General features: G+C 44.3%; 1 protein-coding gene across 1 annotated transcript in view; it reads right to left on the reverse strand.

Moving 5' to 3' along the window:
- The window catches only part of LOC115168490 (metabotropic glutamate receptor 7), a 140,765-nt gene that overhangs the window by 2,935 nt on the left and 112,042 nt on the right, over positions 1 to 25,788 (reverse strand). The window contains exon 9 of the mRNA XM_029723829.1: positions 13,854 to 14,115. Within this exon, the coding sequence (XP_029579689.1) occupies positions 13,854 to 14,115 (262 nt within the window). The remainder of the gene's footprint in view (positions 1 to 13,853; positions 14,116 to 25,788) is intronic.

Below are 25,788 nucleotides of genomic sequence, written 5' to 3' on the forward strand. Positions count from 1 at the left end.
ATAAGATTTTCGCAACGTAAGCTTAACTTTCTGAACATTCGAGACGTGTAGTCCACTTGTCATTCCAATCTCCTTTGCATTAGCGTAGCCTCTTCTGTAGCTTGTCAACTATGTGTCTGTCTATCCCTGTTCTCTCCCCTCTGCACAGGCCATACAAACGCTTCACACCGCGTGGCCGCTGCCACTCTAACCTGGTGGTCCCAGCGCGCACGACCCACGTGGAGTTCCAGGTCTCCGGCAGCCTCTGGAACTGCCGGTCTGCGGCCAACAAGGCTGAGTTCATCTCAGCCTATGCTACCCTCCAGTCCCTAGACTTCCTGGCGCTGACGGAAGCATGGATTACCACAGATAACACTGCTACTCTCACTGCTCTCTCCTCGTCTGCCCCCGTGTTCTCGCATACCCCTAGAGCATCGAGCCAGCGGGGTGGTGGCACTGGAATACTCATCTCTCCCAAGTGGACATTCTCTCTTTCTCCCCTGACCCATCTGTCTATCTCCTCATTTGAATTCCATGCTGTCACAGTTACCAGCCCTTTCAAGCTTAACATCCTTATCATTTATCGCCCCCCAGGTTCCCTTGGAGAGTTCATCAATGAGCTTGACGCCTTGATAAGTTCCTTTCCTGAGGATGGCTCACCTCTCACAGTTCTGGGTGACTTTAACCTCCCCACGTCTACCTTTGACTCATTCCTCTCTGCCTCCTCCTTTCCACTCCTCTCCTCTTTTGACCTCACCCTCTCACCTTCCCCCCCTACTCACAAGGCAGGCAATACGCTTGACCTCATCTTTACTAGATGCTGTTCTTCCACTAATCTCATTGCAACTCCCCTCCAAGTCTCCGACCACTACCTTGTATCCTTTTCCCTCTCGCTCTCATCCAACACTTCTCACTCTGCCCCTACTCGGATGGTATTGCGCCGTCCCAACCTTCACTCTCTCTCTCCCGCTACTCTCTCCTCTTCCATCCTATCATCTCTTCCCTCTGCTCAAACCTTCTCCAACCCATCTCCTGATTCTGCCTCCTCAACCCTCCTCTCCTCCCTTTCTGCATCCTTTGATTTTCTCTGTCCCCTATCCTCCAGGCCGGCTCGGTCCTCCCCTCCTGCTCCGTGGCTCGACGACTCACTGCGAGCTCACAGAACAGGCAGCCGAGCGGAAATGGAGGAAAACTCGCCTCCCTGCGGACCTGGCATCCTTTCACTCCCTCCTCTCTACATTTTCCTCTTCTGTCTCTGCTGCTAAAGCCACTTTCTACCACTCTAAATTCCAAGCATCTGCCTCTAACCCTAGGAAGCTCTTTGCTGCCTTCTCCTCCCTCCTGAATCCTCCTCCCCCTCCCCCCCCTCCTCCCTCTCTGCGGATGACTTCGTCAACCATTTTGAAAAGAAGGTTGACGACATCCGATCCTCGTTTGCTAAGTCAAACGACACCGCTGGTCCTGCTCACACTGCCCTACCCTGTGCTTTGACCTCTTTCTCCCCTCTCTCTCCAGATGAAATCTCGCGTCTTGTGACGGCCGGCCGCCCAACAACCTGCCCACTTGACCCTATCCCCTCCTCTCTTCTCCAGACCATTTCCGGAGACCTTCTCCCCTACCTCACCTCGCTCATCAACTCATCCTTGACCGCTGGCTACGTCCCTTCCGTCTTCAAGAGAGCGAGAGTTGCACCCCTTCTGAAAAAACCTACACTCGATCCCTCCGATGTCAACAACTACAGACCAGTATCCCTTCTTTCTTTTCTCTCCAAAACTCTTGAACGTGCCGTCCTTGGCCAGCTCTCCTGCAATCTCTCTCAGAATGACCTTCTTGATCCTAATCAGTCAGGTTTCAAGACTGGGCATTCAACTGAGACTGCTCTTCTCTGTGTCACGGAGGCTCTCCGCACTGCTAAAGCTAACTCTCTCTCCTCTGCTCTCATCCTTCTAGACCTATCTGCTGCCTTTGATACTGTGAACCATCAGATCCTCCTCTCCATCCTCTCCCAGCTGGGCATCTCCGGCGCGGCCCACGCTTGGATTGCGTCCTACTTGACAGGTCGCTCCTACCAGGTGGCGTGGCGAGAATCTGTCTCCGCACCACGTGCTCTCACCACTGGTGTCCCCCAGGGCTCTGTTCTAGGCCCTCTCCTATTCTCACTATACACCAAGTCAATTGGCTCTGTCATATCCTCACATGGTCTCTCCTATCATTGCTATGCAGACGACACACAATGAATCTTCTCCTTTCCCCCTTCTGATAACCAGGTGGCGAATCGCATCTCTGCATGTCTGGCAGACATATCAGTGTGGATGACGGATCACCACCTCAAGCTGAACCTCGGCAAGACAGAGCTGCTCTTCCTCCCGGGGAAGGACTGCCCGTTCCATGATCTCGCCATCACGGTTGACAACTCCCTTGTGTCCTCCTCCCAGAGTGCTAAGAACCTTGGCGTGACCCTGGACAACACCCTGTCGTTCTCCACTAACATCAAGGCGGTGACCCGATCCTGTAGGTTCATGCTCTACAACATTCGCAGAGTACGACCCTGCCTCACACAGGAAGCGGCGCAGGTCCTAATCCAGGCACTTGTCATCTCCCGTCTGGATTACTGCAACTCGCTGTTGGCTGGGCTCCCTGCCTGTGCCATTAAACCCCTACAACTCATCCAGAACGCCGCAGCCCGTCTGGTGTTCAACCTTCCCAAGTTCTCTCACGTCACCCCGCTCCTCCGCTCTCTCCACTGGCTTCCAGTTGAAGCTCGGATCCGCTACAAGACCATGGTGCTTGCCTACGGAGCTGTGAGGGGAACGGCACCTCCGTACCTTCAGGCTCTGATCAGGCCCTACACCCAAACAAGGGCACTGCGTTCATCCACCTCTGAGGAAGCACAGTTCCCGCTCAGCCCAGTCAAAACTGTTCGCTGCTCTGGCACCCCAATGGTGGAACAAGCTCCCTCACGACGCCAGGACAGCGGAGTCAATCACCACCTTCCGGAGACACCTGAAACCCCACCTCTTTAAGGAATACCTGGGATAGGATAAAGTAATCCTTCTAACCCCCCTCCCCTTAAAAGATTTAGATGCACTATTGTAAAGTGGTTGTTCCACTGGATATCATAAGGTGAATGCACCAATTTGTAAGTCGCTCTGGATAAGAGCGTCTGCAAAATGACTTAAATGTAATGTAAAAACAGTGGGTTAACTGCCTTGTTCAGGGGCAGAACAACATATTTTTACCTTGTCAGCTCAGGGATTTGAACTTGCAACCTTTCGGTTACTAGCCCAACGCTCTAACCACTAGGCTACCCTGCTGCCCCTCAAATTGGCCAAAAGGCACAAGAAACATAGGGCAAAGGGGCACAGGGCAAAATATTCTGTATTCTGAATGCAAAGCGCTATGACTGGAGAAAACCAGGCACAGCTCATCACACGTTGAACATCACCCTTACCGTAAAGCACGGTGTTGGCAGCATCATGCTATGGGATGCTTTTCAGTGGCAGGGTTTGGTAGACTGGTAAGAATAGAGGGAACAAGGAATGGAGCCAAATACAGATAAAATCCTTGATGAGAAACTTCTTTAGAGTGTAAACGACCTTAGACTGGGGCGAAGATTTACGTTCCAACAAAACAATGACCCCAAGCATACGCCAAAGCAATGCTGGGATGACTTCATATGAAAGTCCTTGAGTGGCCCAGCCAAAGGCCAGACTTGAATCCCATTGAAAATCTGTGGAAAGACTTGAAGATTGTGGTTCACTGCCGCTCCCCATCTAACTTAATAGCGCTTGATAAAATCTGCAAGGAAGAATAGGAGAAAATCCCCAAATCCAGATGTGCAAAGCTGATACAGACGTCCCCAAGACGACTCAAAGCTTTAATCGCCGCCAAACGTTCTTCTACAAAGTATTGACTTAGGGGTGTGAATACTTACTCAACAAACATATAAATGCAACATGTAATGTGTAGGTCCAATGTTTCATGAGCTGAAATAAAAGATTCCAGAAATGTTCCATATGCACAAAAAGCTGATTTCTCAACAACAAAAACATCACACATTTGTTTACATCCCTATTAGTGAGAATTTCACCTTTGCAAAGATAATACATCCACCTGACAGGTGTGGTATATCAAGAAGTTGATTAAATAGCATGATCCTTACACTGGTGCACCTTGTGCTTGGGGACAATAAAAGGCCACTCTAAAATGTTCTGTTTTGTCACACAACACACATTTTTGAGGGAGTGTGCAATTGGTATGCTGACTTCAGAAATGTCCACCAGAGCTGTTGACAGATAATCTAAGGTCCATTTCTCTACCATAAGCTGTCTCCAACGTCATTTTAGAGAATTTGGCAGTACGTCCAACCAGCCTCACAACCGCAGACCACGTGTAACCACGCTAACCCAGGACCTCAACATCCGGCTTCTTCACCTGCGGAGTCGTCTGAGAACAGCCACCCAGGCAGCTGATGCAACTGAGGAGTATTTCTGTCTGTATTAAAGCCGTTATGTGGGGAAAAAAACATATTCTGATTGGCTGGGCCTGGCTCCCAAGTGGGTGGGCCTATGCCCTCATTGGCCCACCCATGGCTGCAACCTCGCTCAGTCATGTGAAACCCATTGATTAGAGGCTAATCTATTTATTTCAATTTACTAATTTCCTTATATGAACTGTAACTCAGTCAAATCTTAGAAATTGTTGCATGTTGCGTTTAAAATTATGTTCAGTTGAAATTACATTTCTGTATTTCATTTCCGATACATTTGCAAACGTTTCTAAAAACATGTTTTCACTTTGTCATTATGGGGTATTGTGTCTAGATGAGTGAGAGAAAAATCAAATTAAATTCAGGACGTAAGACAACAAAATGTGAAATAAGTCAAGGGGTATGAATACTTTCTGAAGGCATTGTAAATAGAGAAGACATAAAGTACATGCATAATATATAAATACCCTGCAACTCTATCATACATTCATGCATTGCATGTGAACGTACACTGTTAACAATCGTTGCACAATCGCTACCTGGTTCAGTGCATTGTTCAATTTCAGCAACACCTCTGAGTCAAACTCTCTATTTTCAGATACTAACTAGCGATGCAACAAAACAAACACCACACAAGTGGGCACCTAACAAATGCTAGGGCATTTGATGTGATCCCTGTCTCTACATTGCCATGGAAACGGACCTCAACTTTGCTGAGCACCAAGGTAGGTACAATGGTATGTCTGTGTTGTGTACTGCACTACTCCAGCTATGCAGTGTTCTCTCCTGTCTAATGGAGGTCGATGCACATTGCGTTTCTTAAAGCAGAGACATACTCTACACGACCAAAAGTATGTGGACACCTGCTCATCGAACATCTGATTCCAAAATCATGGGCATTAATATAGAATTGGTGCCCCCTTTGCTGCTATAACAGCCTCCACTCTTCTTGGAAGGCTTTCCACTAGACGTTGGAACATTAATGCGAGGACTTGCTTCCATTCAGCCACAAGAGCATTAGTGAGGTCGGGCACTGAAGTTGGGCAATTAGGCCTGACTCGCAGTCGGCATTCCAATTCATCTCAAAGGTGTTCGACGGGGTTGAGGTCAGGGCTCTGTGCAAGCCAGTCAAGTTCTTCCACACCGATCCAGACAAACCATTTCTGTATGGACCTCGCTTTGTGCATGGGGGCATTGTCATGCTGAAACAGGAAAGGGTCTTTCCTAAACTGTTGACACAAAGTTGGAAGTACAGAATTGTCTAGAATGTTATTGTACACTGTAGCATTAAGATTTCCCTTCACTGGAACTAACGGGCCTAGCCTGAACCATGAAAAACAGCCCCAGACCATTATTCCTTATCCACCAAACTTTACAGTTGGCACTATGCATTGGGGCAGGTAGCATTCTCCTGGAATCCGCCAAACCCAGATCTGTCCGTTGGACTGCCAGACGATGAAGCGTGATTCATCACTCCAGAGAACACGTTTACACAGCTCCAGAGTCCAATGGCGGCGAGCTTTACACAACTCCAGCTGACGCTTGGCATGGGGCATGGTGATCTTAGGCTTGTATGCGGCTGCTCGGACATGGAAACCCATTTCATGAAGCTCACGATGACCAGTTATTGTGCTGACATTGTTTCCAGAGGCAGTTTGGAACTCGATAGTGAGTGTTGCAACCAAGGACAGCTTCAGCACTCGGCGGTCCAATTCTGTGAGCTTGTGTGACCTACCACTTTGCGGCTGAGCCATGGTAGAAGTTCCCACTTCACAATAACAGCACTTACAGTTGACCGGGGCAGCTCTAGCAGGGCAGATATTTGTGGAACTAACTTGTTGGAAAGGTGGCATCCTCGCTGAAAGTCACTGACCTCTTCAGTAAGGCCATTCTTCTGCCAATGTTTGTCTTTGGAGATTGCATGGCTGTGTGCTAGATTTGATACACCTCTCAGCAACGAGTGTAGCTGAAATAGCCAAATCCACTAATTTGAAGAGGTGTCAACATACTTTTTAATTTTTTTGTAGCTCTGTAAACTTTTTTTCTTACTGCTGTAAATCTTGCCATGGTGACCAACTCCCATGGGCTATGCAATTAAAGTCCTACCACTTCCTTCCAGAATTATTTTGTAGTCTTGGCCAGTGACTATGATGAATAAAACATGTGTAGATGTACAACATGCTTTTGCAGTCTTAGCTGTATATGAAGGCAATTTTAGGCTTAGGTGTTAGTTTAGATTTTAGATTTGGAATGGTAATCAATTGTTTGGTCCCCACAAGGAGAGTAAAACAAACGTGTTTGTGGCACCCATGGGTACAATTTCCCTTGTCATGGTATTGACTGATTGGTCATAATACAAAAATGTACCTACAAATCGTTAATTCATCCACACATGCCTGATGTGGTCAATATATCTCTGCTCATAATCACTGCCGGGACAGAGAGGAGACATCGCCAATATTTCTAAATTACAGGGCAAATCCTTACATCTCTGTAAGGGACAGTCATAGAGATATTTTGACTAATATCGATAGTGATGTCCTGTAGAATCTTCAGAGCTACTAATTCTCTTACTTAATAACTCTAAATCATTATGAGTCAGATCAGTCAGAGGGGATCCCTGCTGAAAGGTACTATTTGGCACTTTGACGGTTATAGGGGCTGATGTACAGTCTCCAGGGACAATGGAGCCACAGTTCAGGGGAGGTCATGTATATAAATTCACCATTAATAAATGTTACTTCCACTGCTGCTAAAATAGAAGGTTGAGGGGAGGAAAGAGGAAGCAAGAAGAGAGGAGAGGATGCGAGGCAACATGCGTGTAGGGAGACAGAAGGTTAGAGACGCACAGAGCAGATAACACAGTGTACTTTTGGGAGGGCCTCTCGGAGATGAGCACCGTTCGGGCTCTGCTTGGGGAATTTGGATGTGCTGCTACCACAGCTGTTGAGGTTGTCCCCCCTACGCAGTGTGTTCGCTCCACGAGCCACATGTGTGACTGGCAGAGAGACGCTGTCGCCATCCTGATGACGCAAGCACTCACTCACTCACGCACACGCACACTCCAGCTCATTACACAGACGACAATGACAATCACAGGACGTTTTCAGGAATAGCTGTCATATCAGAGGTGGAATTGAGAGAAGGCCAGCACCTGTTGATGCCATGTGCGGTGTGTGCCAGGTGATTAGTAGAGAGGGAGAAAATAAGGCTGATGGAAACCGTGATGTGTTACCATGGCCTGTCAATCATTTCTTGATTTAGTCTAGAAAAATGAGGCGAGCATGGAGATAGTATAGGGCGATTTAAACTGGTTTACGTTAATCCTGTCCATCACAGGTACAGTTAGGTCCAAAATGATTGGCACACTTGATAAAGATGAGCAAAAACAATTTGCAAAATAATATATATATTTTATATAGGTGTTTTATTTAGGTGTTCAGGAGTCTTATGGCTTGGGGGTGAAAGCTGTTTAGAAGCCTCTTGGACCTAGACTTGGCGCTCCGGTAGCGCTTGCCGTGCGGTAGCAGAGAGAACAGTCTATGACTAGGGTGGCTGGAGTCTTTGACAATTTTTAGGGCCTTCCTCTGACACAGCCTGGTATAGAGGTCCTGGATGGCAGGAAGCTTTGCCCCAGTGATGTACTGGTGTAACCGATGTGAAATGGCTAGTTAGTTAGCGGTGGTGCGCGCTAATAGCGTTTCAATCAGTGACGTAGCGTTGCTTTGTGGGGTGTCAGTTGTTGATGTGTGCAAGGGTCCCTGGTTCGAGCCCAGGTTGGGGCGAAGAGAGGGACGGAACCTACACTGTTACACTGGGCAGTCGAAGGCAGAGCAGTTGCCGTACCAGGCAGTGATGCAACCAGTCAGGATGCTCTCGATGGTGCAACTGTAGAACCTTTTGAGGATATGAGGACCCATGCCAAGTCTTTTCAGTCTCCTGAGGGGGAATAGGTTTTGTCGTGCCCTCTTCACGACTGTCTTGGTGTGCTTTCACTGGAGGGCCTGTTGTCCGGACCTCTGGCAGCCTCTATGGGGGTGCCACAGGGTTCAATTCTCGGGCCGACTCTCTTCTCTGTATACATCAATGATGTCGCTCTTGCTGCTGGTGATTCTCTGATCCACCTCTACGCAGACGACACCATTCTGTATACTTCTGGCCCTTCTTTGGACACTTTGTTAACTAACCTCCAGACGAGCTTCAATGCCATACAACTCTCCTTCCGTGGCCTCCAACTGCTCTTAAATGCAAGTAAAACTAAATGCATGCTCTTCAACTGATCGCTGCCCGCACCTGCCCGCCCATCCAGCATCACTACTCCGGACGGTTCTGACTTAGAATATGTGGACAACTACAAATACCTAGGTGTCTGGCTAGACTATAAACTCTCCTTCCAGACTCACATTAAGCATCTCCAATACAAAATTAAATCTAGAATCGGCTTCCTATTTCGCAACAAAGCATCCTTCACTCATGCTGCCAAACATACCCTTGTAAAACTGACCATACTACCAATCCTCGACTTCGGCAATGTCATTTACAAAATAGCCTCCAACACTCTACTGAACAAATTGGATGCAGTCTATCACAGTGCCATCTGTTTTGTCACCAAAGCCCCATATACTACCCACCACTGCGACCTGTACACTCTCGTTGGCTGGCCCTCGCTTCATACTCGTCGCCAAACCCACTGGCTCCAGGTCATCTACAAGTCTTTGCTAGGTAAAGCCCCGCCTTATCTCAGCTCACTGGCCACCATAGCAGCACCCACCCATAGCACGCGCTCCAGCAGGTATATCTCACTGGTCACCCCCAAAGCCATTTCCTCCTTTGGCTGCCTTTCCTTCCAGTTCTCTGCTGCCAATGACTGGAACAAACTGTAAAAATCAAAAATCTCCCGCTAGCTTTAAGCACCTGTCAGAGCAGCTCACAGATCACTGCATCTGTACATAGCCCATCTGTAAATAGCCCATCCAACTACCTTATCCCCATACTGTATTTATTTATCTTGCTCCTTTGTGCCCACTCCAGAGTTTAATTGGTATATTGTAATTACTTCGCCACCATGGCCTATTTATTGCCTTACCTCCCTTATCTTACCTCATTTGCACACACTGTATATATACTTTTTCTACTGTATTATTGACTGTATGTTTGTTTATTCCATGTGTAACTGTGTTGTTGTATGTCGAACTGCTTTGCTTAATCTTGGCCATGTCGCAGTTGTAAATGAGAACTTGTTCTTAACTAGCCTACCTGGTTAAATAAAGGTGATATAAAAATAAATACAAAAATGTTAGTTTGTTGGTGATATGGACACCAAGGAACTTGAAGCTCTCAACCTGCTCCACTGCAGCCCCGACGATGAGAATGGGGGTGTGCTCGGTCCTCTTTTTCCTGTAGTCCACAATCATCTCCTTTGTCTTGATCACGTTGAGGGAGAGGTTGTTGTCCTTGCACCACACAGCCTGGTCTCGGACCTCCTCCCTATAGGCTGTCTCGTTGTTGTCGGTGATCAGGCCTACCACTGTTGTGTCATCGGCAAACTTAATGATGGTGTTGGAGTCATGCCTGGCCGTGCAGTCATGAGTCAACAGGGAGTACAGGAGAGGTTTGAGCACAGACCCCTGAGGGGCCTCTGTGTTGAGGATCAGCGTGGTGGACGTGTTGTTACCTACTCTTACCACCTGGAGGCAGCCCGTCAGGAAGTCCAGGATCCAGTTGCAGAGGAATGTGTTTAGTCCCAGGGTCCTTAGCTTATTGATGAGCTTTGAGGGCACTATGGTGTTGAACACTGAGCTGTAGTCAATGAATCGCATTCTCCCATAGGTGTTCCTTTTGTCCAGGTGGGAAAGGGCAGTGTGAAGTGCAATAGAGATTGCATTATCTGTGGATCTGTTGGGGACGTATGCAAATTGGAGTGGGTCTAGGGTTTCTGGGATAATGGTGTTGATGTGAGCCATGACCATCCTTTCGAAGCACTTCATGGCTACAGACGTGAGTGCTACGGTTCGGTAGTCGTTTAGGCAGGTTACCTTAGTGTTCTTGGGCACAGGCACTATGGGGGTCTGCTTAAAACATGTTGGTATTACAGACTCAGACAGGAAGAGGTTGAAAATATCAGTGCAGACGCTTGCCAGTTGGTCAGCGCATGCTCGCGGTACACGTCCTGGTAATCCGTCTGCCCACGCGGCCTTGTGAATGTTGACCTGTTTAAAGGTCTTACTCACATTGGCTGCAGAGAGCGTGATCACAGTCTTCCAGAACAGCTGGTGCTCGCATGCATGTTTCAAAGTTATTTGCCTCGAAGCGAGCATAGAAGTAGTTTAGCTCGACTGGTCGCCTCGTGTCACTGGGCAGCTCTCGGCTGTGCTTCCCTTTGTAGTCTGTAATGGTTTGCAAGCCCTGCCACATCAGACGAGCGTCAGAGCCGGTGCAGTACGATTTGATCTTAGTCCTGTATTGGCGCTTTGCCTGTTTGATGGTTCATTGGAGGGCATAGCGGGATTTCTTACAAGCTTCCGGGTTAGAGTCCTACTCCTTGAAAGCGGCAGCTCTAGCCTTTAGCTCAGTGCGGATGTTGCCTGTAATCCATGGCTTCTGGTTGGGGTATGTACGTACAGTACAGTCACTGTGGGGACGACGTCATCGATGCACTTATTGATGAAGCCAATGACTGATGTGGTGTACTCCTCAATGCCATCGGAGGAATCCCGGAAAATATTCCAGTCTGTGCTAGCAAAACAGTCCTGTAGCTTAGTGTCTGCTTCATCTGACCACTTTTTATTGATCTAGTCACTGGTGCTTCCTGCTTTAATTTTAGCTTGTAAGCAGGAATCAGGAGGATAGAATTATGGTCAGATTTGCCAAATGGAGGGCGAGGGAGAGCTTTGTATGTGTGTGGAGTAAAGGTGGTCCAGAGTTTTTTTCCCCTCTGGTTGCACATTTAACATGCTGATAGAAATTTGGTAAAACTGATTTAAGTTTCCCTGCATTAAAGTCCCCGGCTACAAGGAGCGCTGCCTCTGGGTCGGCGTTTTCTTGTTTGCTTATGTTGGAATACAGCTCATTCAATGCTGTCTTACCACCACAGTCAGAGGCTGGCACTATGTAAACAGCTACGAAAAATAGAGATGAAAACTCTCTAGGTAGGTTGTGTGGTCTACAGTTTATCATGAGATACTCTACCTCAGGCGAGCAATAGCTTGAGACCTCCTTAGATATCATGCACCAGCTGTTATTTACAAAAATACATAGTCCGCCGCCCCTTGTCTTACCAGACACCACTGTTCTATCCTGCCGGGCAGTGTATAACCAGCCAGCTGCATGTTGATAGCGTCATCATTCAGCCACGTCTCTGTGAAACATAAGTTATTGCAGTTTGAATGTCCCGTTGGTAGTTTAATCTTCTGTGTCGGTCATCTATTTTATTGTCCAAAGATTGCACGTTTGCTAGCAGAATGGAAGGAAGTGGGGGTTTATTCGATTGCCTACAAATTCTCAGAAGGCAGCCCGCCCTCCGGCCCCTTTTTCTCTGCCTTCTCTTCATGCAAATCACGGGGATCTGGGCCAGTTCCCGAGAAAGCAGTATATCGTTGAAGTCGGCCTCGTCAGACTCATTAAAGGAAAAAAAAGGATTCTGCCAGTCCGTGGGGAGAAATCACAGTCCTGATGTCCAGAAGTTATTTTCGGTCATAAGAGATGGCAGCGGCAACATTATGTACAAAATAAGTAAACATAAGTTACAAACAACGCATACAAAAAACACAATCGGTTGGGGGCACGTAAAACATCTGCTTTCTTCTCCGGCGCCATCTCAGATGTGTGCTTCAGGTTATTGTCTTACTGGAAGATCCACTTGCGGCCAAGTTTCAGCCTCCTGGCAGAGGTAACCAGGTTTTTGGCAAAAATGTCCTGGTACTGGGTAGCTCTATTTTTTTATCATCCAACAAATGTACATGCATGGAGTTTACTAAAAAGCATTGGCAGTTGGATTGGAACCAGTGCTATGGTAAGATGACATGAAAATAGTGCTCTTTGGACACGCACACCACTGGTGGTATTGACGTCGAAAGAAGGATGCATATGCAGAAAAGAACCCCATACCTACTGTAAAACATGGAGGTGGATCTTTGATGTTATGGGCATATTTTTCTTCCACTGGACCTTGGGCCCTAGTTAAGGTCAATGGCATCAGAAACTTCACCCAGTACCAGGACATTTTTGCCAAAAACCTGGTTACCTCCGCCTCGAGACTGAAACTTAGCCACAAGTGGACCTTCCAGTAAGACAATAACCCAAAGCACACATCAAAATCCACCAAAAAAATGCTAATTGACGACAAAATCAACATTTTGCAATGGCCATCTCAGTCTCTGGACTTGTACCCAATTGAAAACCTGTGGTTTGAATTGATGAGGGCAGTCCATATGTGCAGACAAAGGATATCAAGGATCTGGAAGGATGCTGTATGGATGACTAATCTAAGATCTTCAACCTATTGATGTTCTCATTATGAAAACCATCAGACCCACTGCACCACACAAACAGTAGTGCAGTGTGGTGTCAACGACACACAGTCGGTATCACAGATTATCCTTCCTCATTACCAGTCTTCAACACAGACCTCCTGTGCTCTTAGCTACCAGCTACACAACAGACAAAGCCACCCATATTGGTCTTGGTCTCTGCTAATCTAAGGCTAATTTATGCATTTAACAAGATAATTATTAATTAAGCAATTAGAGATGATCCACCAAGACCGATGGACCTATACTATAGCACCCAGGTCATATGACTGGAATGTGAGGTGTACCACTGACACAACACACGACTGGAATGTGAGGTGTACCACTGACACAACACACGACTGGAATGTGAAGTGTACCACTGACACAATACACGACTGGAATGTGAAGTGTACCACTGACACAATACACGACTGGAATGTGAAGTGTACCACTGACACAATACACGACTGGAATGAGATGGGGAAGGATTAGACAGCGATGTCATAAATCTCAGTCTTCTTCAGGAAGTCAGTTTACACTGGGAGCCAGAACGGCAGAGCCAATGAATAGGACTGAATGGCTGGCTCCCATGTGCACTTCCTGATGTCTTTGATTAAGTCATCTCTGTCTAATACCTCGTTATCCCATTCTAGGCACAGCGGACTATGCTGCGTGACTGACTCATGGTAAGCAGGGTTCTCACTGCTCTCAGTACGTGTCATGGGATGTAACAGATACCATGGAGTTACATGTACAGTACACAGTAACTAGGAATATAAAAAACTCATTTGAAACAGTCTGTGCTGCTACTTCTACTACCACAGATACTACATAGTAGTTACAGAATACGTTAATGGCCATGTTGTGTGACTCACTCATGGGGTCGGTGGGTGCGGTGGGTGGGTTTTCACACAATTCGGTCTTGGCCTCTCCATTGGGCCTCTCGCTGGGCTTCACAGAGATGCGGGAGGACATGGTGGCGGCGGTGACCATGGCCTTGAAGCTCCTCTTCCTCTTCTGGACATTGAGCTCTGGGTGGAAGATGATGACGTACACCTTGGGCATGTAGAGCATCCCCAGAGCTACAGACGCACTGAGGTTCATAGAGATGGTGAGGGTGGTTGTCTGGATGTACAGCTGTGGAGGAAGGGAGAAAGAGGATGGACGAAGAGAGAGAGAGAGAGAGAGAGAGAGAGAGAGAGAGAGAGAGAGAGAGAGAGAGAGAGAGAGAGAGAGAGAGAGAGAGAGAGAGAGAGAGAGAGAGAGAGAGAGAGAGAGAGAAGCCACATTAATTAGAATGTACTCTCATATAGTAAAACCGCCCCATAGCCCTTATCAAGCACTTATCTACAGGTGGTCAGGTCTATGCCTGTGGAGGGAAATGGACAGAGAAAAGAGCCACACCATTGTACTGTACTGTTATAACACTGATCACCCACTTCCATAGCTGTTAGACTCTGCTAGACTTATTGGCTATAGGGTGGTCTGGCTACACTACTGGGGAGAGAAGAGCTCTCACAGCACTTACCCCTATCTACAGGTTGGGCTTGATGTAAGGCTGAGAGAGAGAGGGAAGAGCAGAACCTATCATGGTCATACCCCAGAGATCTTGTAGGTGGTCTTGATGGATTTCAATGTAATCACTGAGAGAAATTGGCCTTGCCTACTGTAAAGCAAAAAGAGCAACAAATTCATTTATCATGCATTGCTCCATGAGTGGTCTGGATGTGTGCATTCTGATGCTGTGGGGGAAAATATCAATCTAACCACTCGTACTCCCATAGCATTTATTCATATCAAATCAAAGTTTATTGGTCGCGTACACAGATTTGCAGGTGCAGTGAAATGCTTATGTTACTAGCTCCAACAGTGCAGTAGAATGTCTTATGTTACTAGCTCCAACAGTGCAGTAGAATGTCTTATGTTACTAGCTCCAACAGTGCAGTAGAATGTCTTATGTTACCAGCTCCAACAGTGCAGTAGAATGTCTTATGTTACTAGCTCCAACAGTGCAGTAGAATGTCTTATGTTACTAGCTCCAACAGTGCAGTAGAATGTCTTATGTTACCAGCTCCAACAGTACAGTAGAATGTCTTATGTTACCAGCTCCAACAGTGCAGTAGAATGTCTTATGTTACCAGCTCCAACAGTGCAGTAGAATGTCTTATGTTACCAGCTCCAACAGTACAGTAGAATGTCTTATGTTACTAGCTCCAACAGTGCAGTAGAATATCTTATGTTACTAGCTCCAACAATGCAGTGAAATGTTTACGTTACTAGCTCCAGCAGTACAGTAGAATGTGTTATGTTACTAGCTCCAACAGGGCAGTATAATGTCTTATGTTACTAGCTCCAACAGTGTAGTAGAATGTCTTATGTTACTAGCTCCAACAGTGCAGTAGAATGTCTTATGTTACCAGCTCCAACAGTGCAGTAGAATGTCTTATGTTACCAGCTCCAACAGTACAGTAGAATGTCTTATGTTACCAGCTCCAACAGTGCAGTAGAATGTCTTATGTTACCAGCTCCAACAGTGCAGTAGAATGTCTTATGTTACCAGCTCCAACAGTACAGTAGAATGTCTTATGTTACTAGCTCCAACAGTGCAGTAGAATATCTTATGTTACTAGCTCCAACAATGCAGTGAAATGTTTACGTTACTAGCTCCAGCAGTACAGTAGAATGTGTTATGTTACTAGCTCCAACAGGGCAGTATAATGTCTTATGTTACTAGCTCCAACAGGGCAGTAGAATGTCTCTCAAATACAATACAAATACACAAATAATCTAAAATCTAAACAATAATCTAAAGACTAAACACCTCTCTCTGCAACTGGATCTTGGACTTCCTGAGGGCCGCCCCCAGGTGGTAAGGGTAGGTAACAACACATTCACCACACTGATCCTCAACACAGGGGCCCCTCAGGGGTGCGTGCTCAGCCCCCTCCTGTACTCCCTGTTCACTCATGACTGCATGGCCAGGCACGACTCCAACACCATCATTAAATTTGCTGATGACACAACAGTGGTAGGCCTGATCACCGACAACATCGAGACAGCCTATAGGGAGGAGGTCAGAGACCTGGCCGTGTGGTGCCAGGACAACAACCTCTCCCTCAACGTGATCAAGACAAAGGAGATGATTGTGGACTACAGGAAAAAGAGGACCGAGCACGCCCCCATTCTCATCGACGGGGCTGCAGTGGAGCAGGTTGAGAGCTTCAAGTTCCTTGGTGTCCACATCACCAACAAACTAACATGGTTCAAGCACACCATGACAGTCGTGAAGAGGGTACGACAAAACGTATTCCCCTTCAGGAGACTGAAAAGATTTGGCATGGGTCCTCAGGTTCTCAAAAGGTTCTACAGTTCCACCATCGAGAGCATCCTGACTGGTTGTATCACTGCCTGCTATGGCAACTGCTCGGCCTCCGACTGCAAGGCACTATAGAGGGTAGTGCGAATGGCCAAGTACATCACTGGGGCCAAGCTTCCTGCCATCCAGGACCTCTATACCAGGCGGATTCAGAGGAAGGCCCTAAAAATTGTCGAAGACTCCAGCCACCCTAGTCATAGACAGTTCTCTCTGCTACCACATGGCAAGCGGTACCGGAGCGCCAAGTCTAGGTCCAAGAGGCTTCTAAACAGCTTCTACCCCCAAGCCATAAAACTCCTGAACATCTAGTCAAATGGCTACCCAGACTATTCTCATTGCACCCCCCTCCCCTCTCCACACCACTGCCACTCTCTGTTGTCATCTATGCATAGTCACTTTAATTAATTCTACCTACATGTACATACTACCTCAGCTAACCGGTGCCCCCGCACATTGACTCTGTACCGGCACCACCCTGTATATATTGTTATTTTTTACTGCTCCTCTTTAATTACCTGTTACTTTTATCTCTTATTCTTATCTGTATTTTTTTAAACTGCACTGTCGGTTAGGGGCTCGTGAGTAAGCATTTCACTGTAAGGTCTCCACCTGTTGTATTCGACGTATGTGACTAATACAATTTGATTTGATTTGATTTAAAATGACAGAACGAGTTCAATTAACAATCCAGAGCACTGTAAATAAATATTTGTTTTCTCAAAAAGGTAGGGGTAAAAATGATTTACACCCCTAAAGATTCGTATAAATAAAGTAGTCAAAAGTTTAGTGTTTAGTCCCATATTTCTAGCACGCAATGATTACATCAAGCTTGTGACTCTGCAGACTTGTTTGGATGCATTTGCTGTTTGTTTTGGTAGTTTTTCAGATTATTTTGTGCCCAGTAAAAATGAACGGTAAATAAAGTATTGTCTCATTTTGGAGTTTTTATTTTTGGTACTTTATTGTAAATAAGAATAGAATATGTTTCTAAACCCTTCTACATTAATGTGGATGCTATCATGATTAAGGATAGTCCTGAATAAAAGTTACAAATACCCAAATATCATACCCCCAAGACATGCTAACCTACCCTGGTAAAGTAATAGGGAGAGGTTAGTTAGAATGTCTTGGAGGTATGATATTTGTGCGTCTGTAACTTTCTCACTTATCATTATTCATGATTCATTAAGGACTATCCTTAATCAAGACATTGTATTATTTCAAATCCAAAGTGCTGGAGTACAAAGCCAAAACAACATAAAATGTGTCACTGTCCAAAAACTTTTGGAGCTCACTGTATATTAGACACTTGCCTACTCTCCACAGTGTACTGCATGTATCAGCAGTAACTAGCAGTGTCTTCAGTATGGCATGACTCACTCATCGCCTCTCCACTGCAATAGCTGATGTATATTGAGCTTTCTGGCGCAAAATGGATGCTGTAGCATCACACATGTGGATGTTAAATGGCGTTATGACTTGTCTCATCTCACTCCTTGCTGAACCTTGACCTAGAAAAAGTGAATTAGCAAATATGACTTTATCTCTCTGAACTCTCAGCACCTTTAGATTAGTCATTGGACTGTCCTCGGCCTGACTGAGGTATTTAACTGTACATTTAAGAAGATTACGATTAAGCTCAACAAGACGGACACCATAACACCATTCATACTTGAATTTTCAAACACTGAGCTTGCATAACCTTTAATCAGGCTATAATTTGAGTTTGTTCTGAATTACGTAACCGTATTCTTAGAAGGCAATCATCGTTCAAGCAGCTATGTAGTTCACATACCCGCAAGAGGCACTTGTTTCCTTCAAGAGTCTTAGATTAGGCTGAAACACGTAAGAGGGCGCATATCTGTGTTTGAAGAGCAGTCCATGAAAAATCTACTTAAAACTGAGCTATGGTACTTAAAATATCGAAATGCCACTTATTTTCTGACACCCTGTAGTGAGGGAGATACAGTAGTAAATATCTGTATGGCAGTAAAACTGACTGAATCTGTATGAGAGGAAATGTCACCATTTGCATAGTGTTTTCCTCAGCAAATGGCACCAGCCATGGTAACGCCGTGCACACATTCTACACAGAGACATTTACATGCCAGTCATGGCTTTTTCGTCTGATCTCGGCAACTCACTCAAATTCCAACATTATCAACATCATCTCTCTCTCTCCACTCTCTTTCTTTCCTTCTTTCTCTCTCTCTCTTTCTCTGCGGAGCAACATCAGAGCGAGAGATGTCTCACCATGCATTAGTAACCGTATGAATATCATGGTGCTCATACAGTATCAACGCCTTCTGTTCCACACCATTAGAAACAGAAGACAATGGAATTGTTGCACGTATTTTCCCGATTGCGTTGCTGTCAATTTGATTGGGTATAGGGGGCATTGATCAAATCCTGCAGTGTTCCATGCATTATAATTGCTCATCACCAGAGGATCTCCACCGCTAGCTATGTTTCCATGTCTGGTATCCATAGCAACACCATCACCACACAGAGTTTGGTGCGAGCTATTAAAACACTGCTAAAATAAGCTTGTAATGAGACTATCTACTGCATTGCTGACCCTATCAGAGATTCATTGACTATGTAAGAGACCTGATTTCTCTACAGTAGCCCACAAGACGTGTAAGAGGCATACACGCACACAAACACACACACACACACACACATATGCACATGCGCATACAAATACACTAACACGCACCGTTATTGGTAGTTAGCTGCCCAAGCTCCTGTTACACAGACAGGGTTCTTTAGAGTGCTTCAGTGGGAGCTTGAGCCAAATTCGCATCCCTCTCACACACCACAAGAATGCTAAGCTTGTCACAGAGCATGTATAATGAATTCCTATTGCTTTAACATAAATAAATACATGAAGTCAATTTCCCAACTGCTTGGCAACTCTCTATTTATAGCTGCAGTAATGATTTATTAAGATAATCATCAGGAATCAGACAACTGAGTCTGAATTTTAACATCTCAATGACAAGCATCGTCAAACGCCAACATAAAGATAACAGGGAAGCAAACCGTCAGCCTTCTTTCTGCGCAGACAAAAATCTGGGGAAGGTTTTTAGATAATTATACCCACGGGATGTACAGCACAGGCAATTTAGTCTGGTATAAATTGGGGATCATAAATGCACACAGAGATAAAGACACCATTCAGTAGAGTTACAATTAGGATGCTCTCCTGCCCTGTTGGAAAACACCTTCAATAATGGAGCTGGGGGATTTGCATTGTCCTCTCATCTACCTGCAAGTCTCTTGTTGTTTTGGGGTAGCCTACTTTTTCAGTCAGATCAGGAGGAAGTGTATGCTACTGCTCTGGGGACCCTTCCTCTCTGCTCATGAATGGGCCTATCATAGACTGTCTGACTGGCTGTCTTTCGCATGCTGTAAATGCATGGGCTAATGACAATGGTACAGAGATGACGTTTTGGGATATTACAGGAGGTGATCGAACATCACCCTTGTTCGGCTGTAAGTGTAAATTTTTTTAAAAATTCAGTCAGAAGATCTAGACTGCCATAAAACCTGTGATTATGTGATTGGAATATAGCTGTTTGTTTAACGCGCCAAAAACTGTAGTATACTCAACGGGTATGTCTATTTATATGATTGTGAAGTGCTGTAGCACTTGGATATACTGACTTGCAACAACAACAAAATAAGAATGTCACACACCGGATAGGTGCAGTGAAATATGTTGTTTTACAGGGTCAGCAATAGTAATATGGCACCCCTGGAACAAATTAGGGTTAAGTGCCTTGCTCAAGAGTACATCAACAGATTTTTCATCTTCTCAGCTAGGATGTTCGAACCAGCAACCGTTTCGGTTACTGGACTAACACTCTAACCACTAACTTGCCACCCATGCACTTTAGGCTACTTACAATATAGTTGTTATGGTCATGTGCTCAGCTTAATGCATCCTTTTAGGTCTCCCCCTGGCCTGGTACTATCTTGTTAAAAAGATATCCCTCCTTTAAGAACATATTCTCAATCTCTAACCACTATAATAAGGCTAGAGCTTAATGTAATGCCCCTGCTTCCCACAGTTCTCCTTCTGTTGATTGTAAAATGTTGGTGTGCATTGAATGCTGTTCAAGGTTCTAGATATGCAAACTCAGGCAGAGACAGTAAGCATCCATAGTACAGTATCAATTCAGGAAGGCAAAGCACCTTGACAAAAAAAATGCCAAGTCTAATTCTTGTCAAATGAAGTTATTTGCTAAAAGACAACCGTATTGCAGATTATGTTGTTTTTCTGCCCCCTTAAAGTTGGAGGATATGCTTCAACGCTTCTTGCCTTAACCACGTAATCTAACTTGGCAGCTAGCCCTGACTTTAAGAAGTTCACATATGCACAAGTGCCATTTTACAAGACTTGAAGTGCTTGTTAAGACGTGTTGAGGTAAAGAAGTTTGATTTAACACAAGTTTCCTTTTCCGAGTGAGGTTAACCCTTGTGGAAGTTTATATGGTTTTAGGGGAAAGTTTGTTTGGTGTCAGGAGTTCTTTACAAAGGTGGTTTTCACTCGGTCAAAATTGAATGAATGATATAGAGTTAGAGATTACTCAAAGATTCCTATACACCTATACACTGATACCTGATCACTCCAGAATGTTAGACATTTTGTTTTAAAAAAAAGACAATATGGCAACAATTAATTGACCAATGTTATTTGCAGGTTTGCTTGAATAACACACATGCTTATTACAGAATTTCTCACAATCCCTTACATGTAGTTCCATTCCAACAGTTACGTTCGGTTGGATCATTCCCCATTCCTACTGAGTGGATGGCAGTGGAACATTAAACAAATTGCATTTGGAAGCTGGTTATTTATTTGCATTTAACTTTGATTTATTCAGGGGACATTGAGACCAGGGTCTCATTTACAATAGTGTACTGAGGACAACAATATAACACTCAAAATGATCAAAAAATTAAGATAAACTACAAATTACAGAATCAACACTACAGCTTCAAACCCCACAAATAAAATTGTTTACATTCATTCCAAACAGTTGAAATTGTTATGAAATTCACTCAACATTAAAGTCCCAAACTGCCCTAGAGGCACCAGAAAGTCAAGATGTAGGGAGTTTTGTAGGCTATTCCAAAAATGGGGGGATTTATTTAGATCGGTACATACTAGTGGAAACCCGAGAGTTAACCATCCCTGTGAACGGGTTTGGTGTCTCATATTTTTAAAGTGAGGTAGGTCGGACACTTGTGTAGTAGAACTTAGTAAACAGTCCAAAAAAATAAAAATAATTATGAAATTAAAATGATATGTATGCATTCACTACTGTAAGTCGCTCTGGATAAGAGCGTCTGCTAAATGACTAAAATGTAAAAAAATGTAAATGTAGAAAGGGAATAATGGAGTAATCTACAGGATTTTAATGAGGACCTGCCAACATTCTGATACAGGATGCAGTGATGCATATTAAAACTGTCACCTGTGATAAAACGAACGCCTCCATGGTAGACGGCATCCAAAGGTTTATGGTGACTCCATTTATCGGAATGCAGCAGTGACTACTCTTAGTCAAGAACTGTCAGGAAATTTAGTTATAAAAAATAAGCCTACTTTAAACCTCAGCTAATTAACTAGCTCATCCGTATGTTTTTTAAACGTCAGATTATTGTCAATCCAAAAGCCCAGATATTTATAGGCGGGAACCTGCTCAATGAAAGAACCATCCAATGCATAAATGTGTAACCCAGTGGTCACCAGCATTTTCTGAGTCAAGATCACTTTCGCGGTAAAAAAGCAAGCCAAGATCTACCGCTCAGATTTTAGTAGGCCTAATACATTATAACAACATAGCTATGCTTGGCCTGACAATATTCTTCTTCTGAGATCATATTATATTTGAAAACTCTGATAACAACATTTTGATAACAAAATATATCAGTTGGTGTAGCACTTGCGAGGCACAGCTGAGCATAAATTTAAATAATTTGTAAATAATTAGCTTTTTTTATTTTACTGGACTGATGTTACCTGCATCTGATGGTCATAGTGCTTTCAAGACAACTGGGGACACGGGGGAAAAAAACGAGGTAAAATCATGACATAAGTGATCTTCATGTTGGAAAGTCAGAGTTATAGAAAGGTGCTAGAATTTCCAACTTGGAATTCCGTGTTGGATGACTGATCAAAACTACTTTTCCCTAGTCGGATCTCGTTTTTTTCAGAGTTCCCAGTTGTCTTGAACGCACTGAAGTCGAAAGTTAGATATTTCCAAGTTCCCACTTCTTTTGAACACGGCATTAGTCTCAGGGGAGGGAGGGACAGAGCAGCAGAGGGTCCGCCTGTCATGGTCCCTGCTCTCTCCTTCCTTTCCTCTGCTAAGACTGATCAAAGAGAAGGGAAACTGTCTTCCACCTGATGGCGAAACTCGAGTCGCACCGCCTCTGCCTCATGCACAAATGAATGTTCTTCCTATGACCAGAGAAAGTGAAATATTCTTCGATACTAAAATAGACACTACGAGCTGCTAATACAAATAAAAAAGCAGGGCTATCGATACACTTGGCTACTCATTCATTGCAGCTGCAGAGCGAGTTGAAGTAGGGAGAGGAACATTTTATGTTTTTGTAATAGTGTTGACAGTGCTGAATTCAAACTTAGACATAAACCCACTCATAAAAACAGCAGCTCTTTGCTGTATTTTTTTGACAGTCTCTCTCTGGCTGGGTAGTTTGTCTTTTCACACAAATGAAATGGTTCAACATGGGAACACTTTACCTACCCAGTGGGCTTCTGAATCAATTGCAACGAACGCCAACAGCGCAACAAAAAACGTAGTTACAAAAGTGCAAGCCTTTATTGTTGGCTTTTCTACAGAGATGTTTGGTGATTGACAAAGAATGTCTTGAAGATTGACCGGTTGGTGACCACTGGTGTAAGACATCTGAAATACTTCTATGAGAATCAGAAAACAGCATCCATTTCATTTTTTTCTGCATTAAAACCTGTTGAGGACCTGATCCCGGTATTGGGATTTATTTTCAAGAGACCATGGCGGGAAATTCAAAACTGCAAGAATCGAATAATTTCAATTTTTCAAACAATCAACTATTTTTCACCATTTGAAAGATAAACATCTCCTAAATCCAACCACATTGTCCGATTTCAAAGAGGCTTTACGGCGAAAGCATAAAGTTAGGTTATGTTAGGAGAGTACATTGAAAATAGCTGTGTGTAATGTTTTGTCAATTCAAAGACAGGCGTCACCAAAAGCAGATAACCAGCTAAAATTATGCACTAACCTTTGACAATCTTCATCAGATGACACTCCTAGAACATTATGTTATACAATACATGCATTTTTTGTTCCATCAAGTTCATATTTATATCCAAAAATAGCATTTTACAGTAGCGGTGAAATTCAGAATTTTTTTCCCCTCAAATGCTTCCGGTGAACAGCGTTACAATTTACAAAATTACTATTTGAAAACATTGGTAAATTATAATATTGTCATTCAAAGAGTTATAGATTAACATCTCGTAAATTCTACCACATTGCCAGATTTAAAAATAACTTTACTGGGAAATCACACTTTGCAATAAACGGGGTGCTGTGCTAATAACAATAGGCTAGGATATACAGGTTAGCACCATCTTGTAACCATCTAATATCAATAATACTATTGTCAATAATCCCTTACCTTTGATTATCTTCATCAGAAGGCACTTCCAGGCATCCCAGGTCCACAACAAATGTGGTTTCTTTCGACAAAGTTAATAATTTATGTCCAAACAACTCTCTTCCATGTTGTTAGCGCTTCGGTAGGCTACTCAAAAGTAGGGCGGGGGGGGGGAAGTCACGACGAAAAGTAAAAAAAATATATATTTACATTTGTTCAAACATGTCAAACGTTGTTTAGCATCAATCTTTAGGGCCATTTTTAACGTGAAACATCAGTAATATTTCAACCCGACCTCTCCTGTGTCTTGAAAAACGTTTTTGAAAAATGTCTCACCTCACATGAACTCACATAAACATGCAGGTGCGCGCAATAATGAAGTGACGACATCCCAGGGACGTCAACTTCTCTTCCTTGTCATCCGGTGTCTGTTCATCATAGACGCTTCAAACAACTTTAGAAAGATCGTTGACATCTAGTGGAAGCCGTAGGAAGTGCGAAATGAATCCTTTGTCACTGTGTGATCTATTAGCAATGGTCGAAAATAGTACAGCCACAAAATTCTCAATTCCTGGTTGTATTTTTCTCAGGTTTTTGCCTGCCATATGAGTTTTGTTATACTTACAGACACCATTCAAACAGTTTTAGAAAATTCAGAGAGTTTTCTATCCAAATCTGTTAATAATATGCATATCCTAGCTTCTGAGTTGGTGTAGGAGGCAGTTAAAAATGGGCACATATTTTTTTTTAAATTCTCAATACTGCCCCCATTTGAAATCAACAAAGAGTTTCTGCAAGGCGACATAATCTGATTACAGCGCCAACATAGCCTGGTCAGCCTTAGGGGCAATAGCATACATAACAGTGTCATCTGCATACAGATGAATGTTGCAGGTTTTGCAGATAGACCAATATTATTTATATACAGTACCAGTCAAAACTTTGGTCACACCTACTCATTCTACTCAAAGGTTTTTCTATATTTTTTATATTTTCTACATTGTAGAATAATAGTGAAGGCATCAAAACTATGAAATAATACATGTGGAATCATGTAGTAACCAAAAAAAGTGTTAATCAAATCAAAATATATTTTAGATTATTCAAAGTAGCCACCCTTTGCATTGATGACAGCTTTGCACACTGGCATTCTCTCAACCAGCTTCACGAGGAATACTTTTCCAACAGTCTTGAAGGAGTTCCCTAATATGCTGAGCGCTTGGCTGCTTTTCCTTCACTCTGCGGTCCAACTCATCCCAAACCTGTAAGAACCGATGCTGGAGATGAGAAGCAGGTATGGAGAGTGAACATTTAATTTACACAGACATGGAACAGGACAGGAACAGCGTCAGAACCGGGTAAAACAGAGACATACGACAATCAATGTAGAAGCGGGGAGCAGAGCTGGGGAACAGACAGATATAGGGGAGGTAATAACACAGTGATTGAGTCTAGGTGAGTGCAATAAATCGCTGATGCACGTGACGAGGGAAGTAGGTGTGCGTAATGATGGTGGCAGGAGTGCGTAATGCAGGGCAACCTGGCGCCCTCGAGCATCAGGGAGGGAGAGTGGGAGCAGGCGTGACATAACATCTCAATTGGGTTGAGTTCAGGGGATTGTGGAGGCCAGGTCATCTGATGCCACACTCCATCACTCTCCTTCTTGGTCAAATAGCCTTTACACAGCCTGGAGGTGTGTTGGGTCATTGTCTTGTTGAAAAATAAATGATATTCCCACTAAGTGCAAACCA

The sequence above is a fragment of the Salmo trutta genome, chromosome 30 (genome assembly GCF_901001165.1).
Source record: "Salmo trutta chromosome 30, fSalTru1.1, whole genome shotgun sequence".
Lineage (NCBI taxonomy): Eukaryota > Metazoa > Chordata > Actinopteri > Salmoniformes > Salmonidae > Salmo > Salmo trutta.